The 17,939-nt window shown below is 36.7% G+C and overlaps 1 protein-coding gene across 5 annotated transcripts in view; it reads left to right on the top strand.

Moving 5' to 3' along the window:
- Positions 1 to 17,939, top strand: part of PPP2R2C (protein phosphatase 2 regulatory subunit Bgamma) — a 136,106-nt gene that overhangs the window by 44,137 nt on the left and 74,030 nt on the right. The window contains exon 1 of one of the 5 annotated variants that reach the window (XM_051618610.1): positions 4,895 to 4,946. The exons of the other annotated variants lie outside the window; for them this stretch is intronic. Coding sequence (XP_051474570.1) covers positions 4,934 to 4,946 — 13 coding nt within the window. The 5' untranslated portion in view covers positions 4,895 to 4,933. Of the gene's footprint in view, positions 1 to 4,894; positions 4,947 to 17,939 lie in introns of those variants that run through there. 5 annotated transcript variants of the gene reach the window in all.

The following is a 17,939-nucleotide window of genomic DNA, read 5'->3' as shown; positions in this document are numbered from 1 at the left end:
TTGCACAGCTTTTCTACACCTTCTTAAATATGTTACCACAGAGGCGGCACCAGCATCACTTGTGGGCTTGATGTTGGCCATGGTCGTTGGCTGGAACTGGCTCTGTCTAACATGGTCTCCTGGTCTCTTCTCACAGAGGCTGCCCCTGCTACCAAAACCTCGTCATCTAAACCCAACACAGACTCTTACCGTTATTCGAGGGAAATATCCTGCTGCTTTCAGCTTACTGGAATGTAGTGCATAGTGTATTGGAATAAATGTCTTCCTTATAGACCTGATGCAGTTATTTAGGGAGTACTGTCATTAGGTGATTGTTTTATTTATAAATATCTTAGCTACTTTAATGTGTTCCTAGAAGTCATCACTAACAATGGTCAATGGTTAAGTATATTTGGAGATGTTTCTCTAGAAACTTTCAATCCTTTTAATTACAGACTGATATGATTATTAATTGAAACTAAAGATCAAGCTTTATTATTGTTCTGTTTCCATGACTTGATGTTTCAAAATTTAATCCTGTTTGTTTTGGCAAAGAGTCTGCAGCATCTAGATATATATGCAGGGTGAATACCAGAGCACGCATTTTGCCTTGTTTCATGTACTGTATCTTAGTAAGAACCTGGAGATTTGCTGTGCCCAGAAGGTGTTACAGGGAAGAGACTGGGGAGGGTTTAAGCAACTTCTGTGGTTCTGTTGCATTGTTGGTATTATGCCAGATTTGCTTTTGGCCTGATGTTTTCACTTGTAGTTCTCGTTGAAGTAAAAAATCCTCCCTGCATGTTAGCAGTGCTGTGAGCCAGTTGCTATGGCATTCAGCTTTTTTTTTTTAACCAATGGGCTTGCTCTTGCGAGGATTCAGCCCAGAATAATGAATCAGTCACAGGGGCTAGAGCTGTAATCAAAAGAGCAGCTATTGTTGGGTTGAAAATCTATAGAGACTGAGAGAATAGCAGAATTTGAGTTTCAGGAAAATACTTACCACAGTCTGTGTTTATGGTATAAATTCTAATGTGTAGCTAAAGGCTAGTAAAGCCTTTAGTTATTTCTGGCTTAAAAATTATCAGGTATTTTTATTCTGTGGCCCTTTCTGATTGTTTTTTGTTGTGTTACTGATCAGTGGTTTGTTTCTGACAGGATACTATTTGCCAGTGGAAGACTACAAGACTCTGCTGCTTGTTTTAGTTTTAGTGTTGCTGTGTGGCTAATCAGCAAATTCTGGAAGACTGCTAGATAATGTAGTATTATTTTAAAGTAATAATGGTGCTGATATGTACCTGTAGTAATCAAAGTATAAAAGACAAAGTACTTAGAGAGCAATATGTTCTGACAGATGAACTATCCAAAAAGGAAGAACAGACTTTAGAGGGTCTTCTGCAGGTTTTAAGAAGCTCTTGTCTGCTTGAAGGCAAGGTTTTTCTCTTGTAACTGTCTGCAGCTGTATCAGCAGAACAGGAAGAAGATACTGCTACTTTTGTACAAAACTTCTCTTCAAAGTCATGGCTCTACCACAGATTAAAACTTTTATATTTCAACTTAGAAATCACTAGAAGTCATGCTTGTAAAAGACAGTGCTACATAGTAAAAGGCCATGAAAATCTAGACAATGCACCTGGTAGCAATAAGTATGTAAAAGCAAATATTTGAATTTGGAAATAACAAAAAAATAGTGGTACAATCCTTTCTCAGTTGCTTCTCCTGAAGAAGCCTTTGCTTATTGCTCCCAGAAGTGTCATGACAGCTTTCATTATCTTTCCCAGAGCCTGATGTGGTACTATTTCTTTTGCTGTATGCAAGTAAGAATGTCCCACTGTGGGCTAAAACTGCTGGCAGTAAATCATGATGTCGCTGTTCTCACTGAGTATGAGCAAAACCACCCTTATCAAGGGTTTTACTAATATACTAACTGAATGATGAAGTTGATGCTGATAGAGAGTATTAACTTTTCCACCTCTCTACTATCTCCATTTCAGTAACTGAATTCCACATTGTGAGTGGACATCCAGGTAAACCTCAGCATGCTGTGTGCATGCCATCAGAATACCAAAGCAGTCAGCTGTGTTGTTCCAGTAGTACAGATTTCAAAGCCTGTGGTACATGACTTTGCAAGAGATCAAGAGGATGTGCATAAGCTCATCAAACAGAATGAAAAATCCACCTAATACAAAAAAAAAAGCCAAAAAAAAAAAAGGCAGAGCAAAAAAGATAGTCACAACAAATTAAAACTTTAATTTATTAGTTGCCACTGGATGCCTGAGTATATTAAAAAAATACATCCAGGAGATAAAGTTTGTAAACATGTCCTCTTTTTACAAAAATTATTTTGAATGTTTTGAATTTCACTCATTTCACTGAAAACACTTCTGGTGTTTTCAGATGAGCTTTTAATTTTTTTTCATGTTCTTTAACTTGTTTTAAAGAACTATATTCTAACTTACATAATAAGTCTGAGTGACCAGCAGTCATTATGCCATTATAGTGTTTAGTGTGTGGCAGATAGTTTTGCATTATAATAAATGTGGTATATTCTATATTGATTCTTATCTTCATCTAGAAATAAATTTGTAAATACAGGAGGGAGAGAAAAGAATAAGAATTATTGCTCTTGGACATAGCTTTTTAATGATTTGCATTCAAAATGTATAGAGGGCACTTACAAAAATTAATGCTAATTTGTAAGCATTGCAGATATTAAAAGTGTCGTGTACATCATCCTGAAGGTGATTAATAAATCAAAATACTCATAAGCACATTGCCAGTATTTGAGGGACAGTTAATGTCTTTGGTTTGGGTTTTCACTTGATGATGAGGATATTGTGACTTCATTAAGGGATGATGGTTTGAAATGTAAAAGTGGAAAACCTCATCAAATAACTGCTAGTGAAACAACAGAAATACAGCTTGCAGAGTTCTCATATCGTTGTCTGTTGTAAATAAATGCTTATATGAGGCCTTCCAGTGGTGGCATAGGTGTAGAAACAAATTAATTCGTTCTTTCTTAAAGCACCGCAGTCGTTGATCATAGAATTTTAAAAGTGTTGAACGTCTGAAAACTTTAAGCCAGAAAGTGGACAAGAATATCCAAGTTCTTGAAAGTATTTGCTGCAGTGGTAATACTTTGGCATGAACATCTATACAAGATATTAAATTTAGTAGTTTTTGGGGTTACATCTAAAGTATATGCATGTTCCTATATCACTTCACTGAGAAATTGCAATTGGTTAATAATTGCCCATGTCTACCTGCCACCCAGGCTGTAAGGGAAGTCATAAGGGACTTAATGTAGCAGAGCTCTGCCTTTTTTAAGGGAAGTCCAAAATAAGATATGGAAAGTATATTTAAATTTGGTCATGTAAAGAAATACTCTGTCCACTGATCTGTTGTTCAAAGACATGGCTTGATTGCTACATCACTTTTATTTGCCTATCACATCTTGTATACATATTGGTGCATATAAGCAGTTCTTCACTACTTACACTGAATCTTTGCAAGTAGTGATGTATACCTGTTCCCTGCTGGTGTACATATCCTAGCTCCACTGCTTTTGGAAATTATAATAGAGATGTGATGTTCTACATACCCAGAGGATTTGCCCCATGTCCCCCAACAGAATACTGTGGTCTTGGTTCAGATTCAACATGTACTAAAAATACTGCTTTTAATATTGCATATACAAGTAGAACGAAAACTCTCTCATGAGTACAATGCATGCAGATACAGACCTGAGTAACTAACTTGCATGGATTGCTGCTGTCTGGACTAGATTCACATAATGACAAAAGCCTTCATAGGAATGACTGCTTTGATACAGCACTTCATCTTTCTGAATTTTAAAGCTCTGCAAATTTAAATATCAGTATATGTAAATAAACATTGAAATCATTTTGGCATGTATAAAAGATTTTTTTTTCCTATTCAGTACTTGTATGTATTTGTTTTTCAGTGTATCTTCTAGAAAATAAAGACTTTTGAAGAAAAGTGAAAGATACAAATGAAAATGGAGGATATATTTCTACACAGATTCTTGAGTTTTTCTCTTTGATACTATACAGACCTAGGGTGAGGGTTGATAGTTTGGGCTGCTCTGCTTTGAATACCAATATTAATGTAAAATAGATTTCTTAACTTCCACTTCTAATGTTCTTATGACAGAAGTACAGTTTATTTATCTGAAGCAGAGCATTTTATTTGTATGCCTGTGTGATTTTTTAATTCCTTATGACTTTTTCATTTTTCATTAAGAAGACCCTACCTTTAAAAGAGAATGCACCTGTTCTCTAGAACTGTAGATGCATTTTCTGGGGTCCATTTCAAATTTTATTGACTGAAGCAGTTAATGCTTCTTAAAACCCTACTTCAACAAGCATTCTGTTGAACTGTTGTTGATGGAAGGTAAACCCATTAATCTGAGTTGAATCCCTTCAACAGCTGTACAACAGGTTTTACACAAAGGAATTTTCAAGGTACTTAATTATTTCAGTGACTTAGATTAGGACTGAACTATCAGCACCTTCCTCATAATTCTAAAAATAGTACCTACTTCTCTGGGCTTAGGGGTATGAGAGAGGAAACTCTCTTGTGTGTCAGCTAATTGCATGTATGGAAGTGAATATCAGAGCTTGAAATACCTGGACTGCAACTTGTATCATGACTCTGAAGTCAGGGAATGGAAATTGAGGAAGCATTTTTCCATTGTTGAAAATGACTGGGAGAACAAGATGCTTGCTTACAGGGTCAACAGTTTTGTTCCTGCTTGAATATTTTTTTTTTTTCTTGAATTTCTATGTTTTTTAGGGAAAGCTATAAGGAAGCTTGTGTGCAAGGCGACTTTGGTGGCATCTAGAATCCTCAGATTTCCTTGACTGAATCCATCTGGGTTTAGCCCTAAATATAGTAGACAAGCTGCACTGCTTGCACTGATAAGTATATCTTCCAAATGATAGACCAAGGTACAGTCTTGTATGCTAATAATTTTATTATCTCATTTGACTCTTGATTCTGTTGTTTTTTGTGTAACTGTGGCAGTACAGTTTGTCCTCATTCTTGTAGACTACCTTTTCACCAGTACTCTCAAAAAAATTAATTGAAAGAGACCTGCCCTGGCTCTGGCATTTGATGTTGCCAGCTCCTTATGAATCCGCAGCTTGGTAGGAAACTTAGCCTCTCTTGAGATTTACAAATCTATTTGTACTATTCTAAATGATAGTTAATAATTAGGTTTCTTTATATCTGCTTTGGTAATTCAGCTAGCTAATGGAACAAGCAAGCAATCGCAGTGCCAACTGGCCTGCTTTCTGAGGTCAGAACTTCTCTTTGCTCTTGTTTTAGATGGGAAAAGGTCTCCTACCTGTGTTTGTTCTGAATTATTGGGGAGATAAGTTTAGTATCACAGGTTGTTACCAGTTTCAACATTATTTTGGAATGAAGGTGTTACTTCACATTTTAAGACACTGTGGTATGCAGTACAATATGTTGCTCTTCTTAGATTGTCCATGACATCTAAAAATCAAGACTTATTAAGCATTTTAAAAAATTGTCTTGAGTATGACATTGGTTGAATATTAATCCAGTTGCACAGAGACTATTAAAATGTTGGTATTTACATGGCTCAGATACTGAGTTGGAAGACTGAAGTGCTGTTTTTTCTTTTGGCCAAAGATGGCCAGGAGGGAATGCTTCCCACATGCGTCTTCTCATTTCCTTCGTGCTGCATGTTGGGCTGTGGCTGTTCACTGCCTCCACCTTCAAATACTGAGCTTTATTCTTTTTTTGGTGTTTTGTCCAGATACTAAACCTTCCCATAGCTTCTCTCTAATGCACAAAGCACTTGGGAGGGCATCTGAGGTCTGGAATGGATGGTTACAAGCTCAGATTGGCCCCATGTGAATGTCCAGGTCTTGCTCAAATAGATCGTATGCCAAGCATAGCCTAAATCATCAGCTGACCGCAATGCAGAAGTCTGTAGGTCATGCACCATTTGGGAGTTGAATATGGCTTTGAAATTGCATCATAAAATCTGTTTTCTGTTATCTGGGAAAAGAATATCAGATTTAAAGAATCAATTACACTGGTGTTCAGCCTTGCAGAGTTGGTTTACAGATGGTTCTCCTTTTCAATGTAATTCTTTTAAAATATTTGTACTTGCTGAGAGGTTAATGAAAGGATCCCATAATTCTCTTGTTTAATTAGTACAATTCAGCAAATAATTGAAGAATATGTCTGTGTTTTCAATTGACAGCAACAGGTCTCACTTTTGGCACATGGATAATTGCTAATTTTCTGTGGGTACCATTAGTGAAACAGGAAGATGAGTACATCTTTTTTTGCTGGTTTTTGATAGTGTCTATGATAACATTCAGGTGACCTGTAGGGGTCTGTGTCAAGTGCTTCCCTTTGTTGTCCACCACCATTGTTTTGTGGTAAGTCTTTTATATCTGGGTTTTATATATCTGCCTCTTGAGAATTTGGTGTGTCAAAGCACTTGGTTGAGGTAAATTAATTCACTTTATTGTAGGTCATTCTGTTGTTATTTAATTATGACTTTATGTTATAAAGTATACTGTGCCTTGACTGACAAGAAAACAATTTCTGAACAGGGAAAGCCTGGAGAGTGTTTTTTTCTACTATAAGAGAAACAGTGGACACTGCATTGGAAATATCTGGGAACTAGTCAAAGAAATTAAAGTTAACCATAGGCTGTGGTGTAAGGTTGTGGAGTTTAATGCTTGCTGTGGGAGTGCTTGATGTGGACAGGCTATCCTCCAGCCTCTGATAAAGGAGAGAAGAGAGGATGGCTCAGACTCTCTTTAACCATACATTGCAGAAAGACTAGGGCTGTTGTGGGATGACAGATTTCTGTTAGTATAGACAGTACTTTACCAGTAGGAAAAGGCTGAAGATAGTTTTAAAACCCAGCTAAGAAATGAAAGGGATTTAGTAGTCACTAATTAGAGAATTCAGAAGTACCCAGGAGCTTTTATCATGTGAAATGAAAAATACGTTTAATGAAGTTAAGTACTCAAAAGTTAGTAAAAATTGGAAATTTACTCATGTTTTTTGTCAGGTACTTTTTTATGTAGCTGTAAAATTGCAATCTAATTTTACTTTAGTTTAGTAGTCACTCAGTGAATTAATTAAACGGATAGAAAAGTATAATGAAAAATAGCCATGATAAATGAATTTCTTCTATCATTGTTTTTGAGAGCTTAATCCAAGCTAGATACTAGCTTGAGTTAGGGCACAATGGTATACAATTGATCTTATTAACTCTGACTGTTCAGCACAAAGGGCTGAGGGCAGATACCATAGGTGGCAAGTAGGAGAGGATGCAAGTTTGAAGTGTTTAGTAGAAGAAATACCTAAGTTGGTTTTGAAAAGAACTGGTTGTGCTAATCTAATAAGCACACACTAAGAGAGACAGACTTTAGAACATAAGGAAAGAAAAGTTAATTTGGGTTTTCAAGTATTCTGTGGAGATAAGGCAGGTCTTAGTAGTGATGGATTTAATGCAGAAGGTAAATCTTAACGATTTCGGAAGAGCGGTCCATACAGTCAGAGGTCTCCACAACCAGTGGGCCTCATGGATTTGCTGCGTTGATGAAATAGCAGGGAGTGGGAACCATGGGGGAGATAAGGCAGAAAAAATGGTATAAACAAATCTTTAAATCTCATTGAAATTCATGGCAGGATCATGAATTTGGCACAACAGAGGGTTTCCAAATGAAGCTTCAGTTCCTCATACCAATGAGCAGAACTGTTGTTATTCTGCCCTGTTCTATGCAAGGAGTGAGTATAATAGTGTTGTGTGGTTCATTTTATCTCTCTGCTTTTCCATCTGAAAATGCAACAAAGGTATTCAACAGCTAAGGGACGGTTCAGCAGCAGCATACTGATATACTGATATAGACTTTTATATATGCTCAGCACTGTAGCATCATTGAACACTTGCTGGTGGTGCTGCTATTTAATGCTGCTCTAGCCTCTGCTGACAAGTTGATGTACTGGGACATCAGGGTCCAGTATTGGTACATCACAAGGAGACAGGATGACCAGTAAAACCAGGTTCTCTTGCAGGGCAGTAGTTGTAAATACACTTCAGGAGATCACTTCTTAGCCTTCTCTCCTTGCTATTTCAAAAGAATTTTTTTGCTTTCCTGTGTTATGGAGATGGTGCTAACGTAAGCAGCCTCATACTGCATAATCACAGATTCCAAAAACCTGGTGTGCTGTCATGTGTTTTTTGATTATGCAGTGCTATGCTTTTTGACATTAAAATGATGAGTTAAATAACTAAAGAACTATTTCTTATGCATTGTTCCTTTGTTATAAAAGTTAAAAGTGAAATACTTGGAATTTACTGAGGAAAACAGGTAAGTCTGACCTTTGAAGAAAACATGGAAAAGCTTATATCCATTACTAGTATTAGTTATTTCAATTTAGTATTTTCTTACTTTGTTTGGGTTTTATTTCTTCATCTGTGTTTTGATGAGGCCATTAGCAACATTACATTGTGGCAGCAATTAAGATTAGTTTAAATATTAGCCTAAAAAAGGTCATCTGCTACAAGTCATCATTAAAGAGTTCATTTAATAATAAAGTAACACATTTGTTCTTCAGAGTTTTAAATACTGTGAGCAAAAATTAAAAAGTGGCAATAACTTTCAATAGCCGATGATGTGCTCTAGGTGATCCTGCTCTGGCAGGGGGGTTGGACTAGATGGTCTTTTGAGGTCCCTTCCAGCCCCTAAAATTTTGTGATTCTGTGATGTACCCTTCTCTTAATGTATTAAGAAATGTAAACAGTTAAGCTGATTTCTGTCTTCAGAAGTTGTGTACAGTCTTTGCATGTTCTTGAATAGCATGTAGTCTGGACATTTTGTAGCTCAGATTAAAAACTGGAAAAGCAAGAAGCTGATGCTATTTTATTTAGTAGTTATTTTTAAGTCCCCTTGTAGCTACACTTTGCAATTTTTTGTCATCTACTTTTTGTCAGCATAATAGCTTAGCCAGTATATTGTTACTTGATTGCTGTGCAATGGGAACTTTTTTTTCAGATTAAAACAATGATTTAGACTAAAGCATATGGTCAATAAAAATGTAAAACAGTAAATACAACAAAATTAGAAAACAGCAAAAGTGAAAATAGAACAAAAAAACCCAAACAAAACAGAAGCCTGTCCCCCCACCTGTCACTGAGCAATACTTCCTAATGCTATCAAGGTATTCTGCTGAAGGGGAAAAACCCCAAACCTTAAAAGGCCTTAAGGATTATTGAAGGAGATAAGCAATTCTTTCTGTTGAATTTAATTAGGGATTTGGAGTATATTTATCCAGGTTTTACCCATTAAACTTTATGACTGATGACTTTGAAAACCAGCATTCCATCTAGAAGGTAACTAACTACTTTTGATGCTGGATTGCTAAATGGAAAGGCAGTCATGTGTAAGTCATTAGGACATGTATAGATGTATTCTTCCTTGTTGTTTCCTAGCATTTTCACTAAACCTACAACATAAATAAATTATTGTGTAAGCTCACAACATGTAGTTATGCTTTGAGTTTAACCTGTGTTTTCAACAATTTTCATGCTCCTTCTGCTGTGCTGAGAGTAAAATTAGGATGTTGTGCTACTCAGTGAAAACTAGGGGCCCTAGGGGCACTGGATTACAAATTGTTGGAGTTAATGCATGTTGTTTCATATAGCAATTAATTACAATTTAAGCATTAAACCTGTTAAAAAAACCCTTGCCTTTTAATTATAAAGTAACAGAAGGCCTGGGTTACATAGTGGGTCATTATTTGCTAAGTCTTTGAGCTATAGGATAGTCTGTGGTGTTGGTGGGTTTTGTTGTTTCAAAGTGGGGGTTTTTTTGTTCACGAGGACCCTTATTTTTCTCCTGGTGCCAGCCCAGCCCCGCCCCATGCCTGTTGCAGCCCCCGTGGAGCACCAGCTGGGGCTCCTTGCAGCATCCCCTACCCAATTCTTTGTGATACAGCTTTGGCACCAGTGTTTGCTGAAACCACACTGTTCTTAGGACACTCTTATTGAAGTCAAGCTGTTATAACACCTGGTGTCAGCATGTGGAAGAAGAGAAAAAGAAAGCAGAAATTGTGGCTGTGGAGAAAATGCTCATTGCACTGAGCATTGTGTTTGCTTGCTGCTTTGTTTCTGCCACAGTTGCAGCAGAAGGGAAGCTCAATGTGGTTATTGATGTGTCTCAAGTACTAGAAATCCTTATCTTTTTTTTTTCTTATATGTTTTTTAATTCTTAATAATTTGTACAAAAATATTCAGCTATCTAGTCCACAGATCCAGCTGATCTGGTTTCCCTACAACAAAAAACTAAATCAACCCAAACCCTCCTCATATTCAGATGTTACTGTTGCACTGCTCACTGAACTTTATAGCAGATTGTTCTGTTTATTTCCTGTTGATACAAGCAGTATATTGGATTTTAATCCAGTTTGTAGAAAACTATTTGATAAATGTGTTGTCTAGGAAAGTGAGCATAATTTTTAATAGCTTGGCAAACTGCTATGTTGTGAAATGCTTTTATCAAAACTTTAATAGGCACAAACCTCTTAAGGAAACAGATATAAGGCAGGGAAAGAAAAGATTGCTGTGGAGACTTAGTTTGATTAAAATGTTTTGGTAAAGAATCCTTAATTATTTAAAAAAAAGCCACGGTGGGGTCTTTTCTCATGTGCTGATAAGAAACTGGGAAGTTTCCATATTGCATTCAAATGTGTGATGTGAAATGAATTAGTTATTAGCTATATCTCCTTGGGGCATATGCACTATAAATAGCTTTTCCAAGTCTATTGCTTTATTCTGCTCTGCACTGTATCATCAAATTGCAGACCAGAGTAAAAATATCTGCAGTCAGTTGCACTGTGAAGCAAAGTGTATGATACATATTTGGCTTTTGCAGACCAAGGATTATTTTTGTGATACACAAGCACATGGAGGATTCCTTGGTTCACTGACCTCTAATTTTTCACCATTCCAGGAAAAACAAAAAACCTGTTGTTTCTGTCACCTGTGATTGCTGTCAGCAGAGCAAAAGGGAGAATTTAGGTTTAATTATTGTATAAGATCTATATTGCCACCTGTAAGGATGTAAAAAGGCTTTTTAGGTATGTCTGTGAAAAGGCCTTACTGCAAAGCCATGTATCAGCTGTATTGGCTTTGTGTTTTGTCATAATAGGGACATAAATTAGTTTACTTTTTTTAACTTTGAAAAGGATTCTGATTATAAATCCAGAAGATCACGGTGTTTTCTGTAGTACATGAACATGGCATGTGGTTCATCTAGAGAATTTTTTTGTAAGAAGAGAGTCTGCTGTCTTTGCTTTTAATACTTGCCCTGCTTTTAGAGTAATGAACCAAATGTGCTGCCCAGGATAGCTCCAGAGATGTTTCCTTTATTTGCAGTTACCAGAATCTGAGAGTATTAAAATTACCATGAGCTTAATTCTCTACTTGTTCAGTTCAAAATTCTTACGAATCCAGGATTATACCGTATGTATTACTCTTTCACCATTCCGGACCAGACGTGAACTTCAGACTCCTGACAAAGGTATCACTCTAAGGAATCTACATCTTCGTGTTGATGTTTATTAAAGCTATAGCTACTTTCTCAATGTTGTAAATAACAGTTTGAGCTAGAATGCTTATCACCACAGTTAGAGCATTTCCTTGATTTTTCTTTTGTCATCCATGACTGTTTGGATATTTGGACATCCACAATATACTGTGGCAAACTGCCACCCAGCTAGGTCCCTGCCATGGTAGCCTGGCTGCTTCTACTGCCCTTCAAAAATTGTGAACACCTGGTGGGGAGTCTCAGTGTTTAAGGTGGTAGCAGCAGCCTTGCCTTCTTGGTTGGGTAACAGGCACCTTCATGCAATGGGAGCTACAGTGAGGGGAGTTTGAGTCAGTTGTGTGAAGAGGATTGGAAAGCACAAGGAGACATCCCCAAAAGATCAGCTTCTGCCTTGTGGCTTCTAGGATTGCAAAGTCCTGGATAATATATTGCTTTTCAGTCCTTTTTCGTGCAGACACAGATAGTAGTTGTGTCAGTCTTGGAGAGTGGAATGCCTGTACTTAAGTACCACATGGCCTGTAGAGGTTTCTAAAACATTGCTGCCTCTCTTTTGAAACACAAGATTTAATCTAGAGAGGATCCTGAGCTGTAGATGTGTTCAGCTTCATAGCAAATTCACTGAGCTTGTGCTGAGCTGTTTGTGGAGCTGCATGGTGAGTGTCCGTTGTGTTTGGTAATGCTGTAGAAGAGCTGGAGAAAATGGCAGGAGGAGGGAGCAATAGTATAACAATACTATATTGCTTTACAGTGGCTGCAAATTTTCTACTGGAGTGAAAAATACTAAGTACAGGTTTAAAGCATATTAAATATTTTTATGTATTATGGTGCATTTTAACTTGCTTGAGTGCACTTGCATGCTGCCTTGGAGGACTATATCATAAATACAATCATTATGATCTTTTATGCCAAAATGACATTGACATTGGTCGAGATTCTCCTGTGAACTGAATAGCGTAGCTTCAGTGAAAGAAAAGGACAGATTTGGTACCTTCTGTTTAAGTTGTCAAGGTTGGCTGAATTCTCAGTTAATTTAAAATCATTCTTTATGGCCTCTATTACACAGGTTTCTGCCCCCTCCGTGAAATTTTTCTTCTCTAGTGACAGAATGTCATAAATGTTGCTGCTTTTTGTCGATTTCTTTATGCTTTATTAGATGTGGGTTCATTTTTGTTCTTTTTAAAGTAACGATCCATGTTGCTTCATAGGCTTGTAGGGAGGTCTTTCTACTTCTTTTTGCTTGTAATGTAAGTCTTTAGCACTGGATTAAAAACCAGATTATTCAGTTTTAAAATGCAAACAGAGTCCTAATTTTCTGTGGCTGGCAAACTTTCCCTTTTATCCCTCAGCCAACTTTTATCCAGTCCACTGGTTCTCCTCCTCTGTGTCATGCCTGCTAACTTTTGCAGATTAATTTTTTATGAGAGATACTATTAAAATTACTTTGGAGATTCACATAAATTATCTCTGCAGCTTTCACTTGCTCTTTGTTGTTGTGAAGAATCTACTAATTTTTCTCCAGTATGGCCTCTAAAATAATACTGACTGCTTTTCTAATTTGTGTATTAACTAATTTCAACTTGATTTTTTAATGGAAATAAAATATTAACTATGTTATGTAAAAAAGCAATTTCTGCTGCCCTTCTTTAGCAGTGAAAAGAGGCTTTGCTGTTGCCCTGTCCCTTCAGTTTGTTCCCACCAGAAGAGGAGAGCAGATGAAGCCTCTCTTTGCACTTCTGGATATCTGTCCTTGAGTGCTAGAGCTTCAGCAGGAATTTATACTCATACAGGAGGAAATTATGAAGTGAGTGGTTGTGTTTTGTGCATGTTTTATTCTTTGAAGTCAGCAGGAAAACACTGTTTATTTACAGTGCCCAAGTGTTTTGCCATAAATGACTAGAGCAGAGAATTAATGTGATCCAGGATCTAAAGCTGATCAAAACCAGCAAGACTGGGAAGTGCAGCCTCTGTGGTACTGGAAAATACAAAGATGCAGGCAAATGGGAAGCCTGCAGGCTGTGTGTAAACAGCCTGCTCATTCTAAACTCATAAAAAATTCACTGCTGTGGTCTCCAAAATTAAGATTTTTTGATTTGAGACAAAAATGATGAGTGTCCTTTACATTTCTAAGAGTTGGTGAAAATGACATGGTGTTACATATTTATATATTTGTGTTGTGCAAAGCTGTGCCTACAACCTCAGATGTGAGTTAGTTCTCTCTTGTTGTGCAAAACAGTACAAATTTTAGTATTTATAGGTCTTCTAGAGGCTCCTAGATTATTTTAATGTTTGTTTCTCTTCCAGTGGAATCTTAGAATTTTTAATTTTTGTGAATAATTGATTCTACTTTTTTGCAATTTTGTTTTAAGGTCTTATGTTAGGGAAAGCTGATTTAGGGCCAAAGTTTCCATGTGAGTTTTTGTCATCTAAGAACCTGTTAAGTTCAGCTCACTTTTGAGCTGCCAAACTGAACATTCGCTGAACCTCTGTTACTTTTCTAATGCAGCTGAAAAGCATTGTAGTTTATTTAAGGGTTTTCCAACGTTTATGACTGGTAGGTAGTGCATGTATAGGTATGAAGGTTAATTAAATCAAGAGGTGAAGTTTGTAGAACAGGGAATGCTTCATTAAGCCCTGTGTGAATTAACGTGTACAATCTGTTCACAATACCCCAAGTGCCATTCACTGAGACAGTGTAATTACAGCTTACACACAGTTTCATTAGTTTGTGTTTCTTCTACTGTGGTTGACATGTATGTTGTCTTTGCTGAAACCCTGAAATGGAGGAGAGACTGCTCGCTGGTGGGCATCTGAGCATGCTGACATTCAGCAAATAATTTTTCCTTTGGGTTCTAAAATGTCTTATCCCAGATGTAATTAAGCTTGTAATTAATCAACTGACACATTTTCCTTCTCAAATTCCAGATCTAGCTGAAGACTTGTGAAATGGCTCTCCTTGTACACTTCTTTTTGCTTTAAACAGATGGGAAGCTATAATTATCTTTCCCCACTGCTAGTAGGGTGTGTTTTTTTTTCCTTTTTTTTTTTAACTTTTATTTGAAGTTCACTCATTTCTATTTTAGGGTAGGGTACTATGAAAACCTAAAGATGCAGTCTTTAAGACACGTCTCTTTTTTGTGTGCATGGTGTTTAGGCAAATATAACATCCAAGTGGCTGTGAAGATACAGGGGCTTCAGTAAAAATTTAACTTTATGGTTTCCCAAGAGTTTCTTTTTATATCAGCCTCAGCTACTGAGAACTGTGAACGCACTGAAATAGACTGAAGTGTTATTAGCAGTCCAGCCAAATTTTCATCTCTTTTGGTATGCATGTAGTTGATTCCCAGAGAAGGACTGCTAAAGCTGTAGTTATGATCACTGCAAGTCAGAGACTAGGTTCCATACATAAAGATTCTGGAAAGTCATGGGAACATACTTAATATTACCCTTGTGATAAGTCCCATGGGCCTATTCAGGTAAGAGAAATTAAAGATGAGGAATCAGTTGAAGGCACAGGTCTGTAGACAGAAAGGCAATATTAATGAGGGTAATAAAAAGACTAGTGAGGAGGAATGAATAATGAGCTTTATTGCAAATCTTATCTGTACATTCTTTCTTTATATTAAAAAACACTGCATAAATGTTCTTATGTGAAGTTTTTAAGCTGATATAAGAAGGAACTACAGATGTAACAGGGGTAGCAGTAAAACCAACCCTCAGTTGTCTTATTGTCCTATTAATATATTTAAATATCTTTAAAAGATTTATCAACTGTATTACTACGTGTTAGAATCATTTGGTGTCTCAGCTCTGCCAAATAATGGCAGTTGCCAGAGTTCTGGTTGTCTGCCATCAGTCTTCTGGCTGTAGTCTGAAAACACTGAAAAGCTTAGGCCCTGCTCCAGAACTGATTTACCCTTTGTTGTACATTGTAGTTTTTGGTATCTAATGAAGTAATATTCAAGTATTTCACAGAAACTGCCTGATTAAATTTCATCATGCCAGGAATGACAGTGTTTTATTTTGAGATTATATCCAAATTTGTATTTGTGTTTTTTTAGCTTTTCAATTGATTCTATGTATCTCCTGATATTTCCTGCATTCTAATATTATATGATACATTTAATGTAAGACCATTCCACAGGAAAAGTTAGCAATAATTCATGTATGAAATTATACATGGACTTAGGTTAGATCTCACCAGTATATAAATTATTGCACAGACCTAGGCTGATGTCACTTCAGAAACCATTGTCTTTCACAACCATCCTAAATCATCTGACAGTCTTTCAGGAGTAGCGTGTTTCGGGGCAGAACTTCCAACCTTTGAGCACATAATGAAGAATTATAGGAAAGCAGATGAGGGAATAAGGGAACTAAAATGTCATTGACTTGCTTCATGTGAAGTCCAGAAATGGGTCTCAGTGCTGCTGCAAAGCACAGGCTGCATTGCAGGCAGACTATGAGGAGGAAGAACTAGCATGACAAGCTCTGGTTTTAGGCATGGTGTTTTGTGAATTTATGCATTGGGAGACAGTTGACTCTTAGCTTTTGCGTGACGGATAGGAGCTTTAAAATACATGTTTTTTTAATGTTTCACCTTTGAATTGAAGGAGGCTGTCTTTTATTTGGGTCAGCACAAAATACATCATGACTAAGCAGTTAGTTGTGTCTTCTCAAAATAAAAGGCCTTGTGTTATTTATTCACTTCAGTGCCACAAGAGTGTATGATGCCTTAAAGGTGATTAAAATGAACGTGCCATCAGAATCTTGTAACTTAGTGCACAGCAAGAGGTGACAAAGAAAAAGGCAGATAAGTACAGGAAGCATGAGGGTTACAGTGGCAAAAGCTCATAAAAATGCTTTCATATACCAATAAAAGCTTTTACTTACGCCTCACAGATGTTTCCTCGCTGCGTGTTGCCGGTGTATCTTGCTGGTTGTTTGATTTTTGGTTTTGTTAACGTATTCTACTAGTAGAAATTGGTCCTTACACTATTTCACTTGAGGTCCCTGGAAGGGAGCTCCTAGTGATTTAAACAGTGTTGGATCAATCTCAGTAAGCGAAGACTTTTCGGGTGTGGTAATGAGGAAAGTGGCACTTAAAACATCTATTAAAAAGAAGTGTTTTGTTAGAATGCATAATGAAGCATCTTGTGATTCTTGTTGTTTGTGTAATAGGTGTAATACACCTATTAAAAATAATGCATGCTTCATCAGAACTACCCAAATACAAAGTGGAAAGGTTTGCTCTTCTTCCCCTGTTAGCATCCTGCCTACCTCTAAGTATGTATCAGTTGTCCAGAAAGATGTTTTATTTTCCACAATGCTGAGATGATTGTTCTGAGGATATGGAATTGTTTAGTTTTTATTGTTGCTGTTTTTTCAATATATCTTCCTGTCCCAGTTAGTAAACTTTGGTCATACTTAGTGCTAACTGTGGTTAAGTGCATAACTGCATAGATCTCGCTTGAATCATCTTAATCTCCTTGTGTCCGTGGTATTTTGTCGTAGATTGTTAAACAGTGTAGAACATGGTTGTTGTTAGCTTTAAGTATGATGTTTTTTCCATTAATGAAGTTTTCCATACTCTGGTATCATAAGAAAATTTCAAATTACTATGTGTGCACAAATTGTTATTTTATCATGTCTTTTATGTTATCCCTCCAGTGTTCCTCCTCTTGCTTGTGTCCCATCTATTCACTTTTATCCTTCTGTTTCTGCCATATCCTTTTAAGCAGTATTATAATTTCTTCTGAGTTTTCTTAGAATGTTTCTTTATTCTAAAGCAATCCCATCATCTTGATGTGAGTTTAGATTTCTTACAAGTTAAAAATCCTTTAGACTAGTGTGCTCTGCCCTGACAGACACAAAAACCACATTTTCAAATGCATAGGGCAAATACGATACATGTACATTACATGCTGTAAAATGTAGAGAGAAGAGCAGATTTCTTTGACATCTGTATCAGAGTAGCAAATGGCAGAGTACCGTGTAATGTGTATTTGTTTTTTAAACTTTACATGAAGGAGAACCACAGAAGTGGAAGAAAACTATTTCCCTTTCTCATTGTTTTCCTTAAAGTGGACTTCAGGGAGAAATTCTGAACTATTCAGATTTGTAAATACGCAGACAGACAACTCATGACAGCTGCAGGAATATCTGACAAACTTAAAATTATTTTTTTCATACCCCGTTTGTTTGTATCTTTCATGCACCTTCAAAAAATACATCATTGCCAGGGTTTTTTTGTGGCAAATACCAAAGAAGCAGCAAACAATCAGTGTATCAAATAGAAACAGATGTTTAATAAAAAATAAAATGTAATGAAATTTGTTC

The sequence above is a fragment of the Apus apus genome, chromosome 4, assembly GCF_020740795.1.
Source record: "Apus apus isolate bApuApu2 chromosome 4, bApuApu2.pri.cur, whole genome shotgun sequence".
Lineage (NCBI taxonomy): Eukaryota > Metazoa > Chordata > Aves > Apodiformes > Apodidae > Apus > Apus apus.
This window is presented reverse-complemented; position numbering and strand designations above follow the sequence as displayed.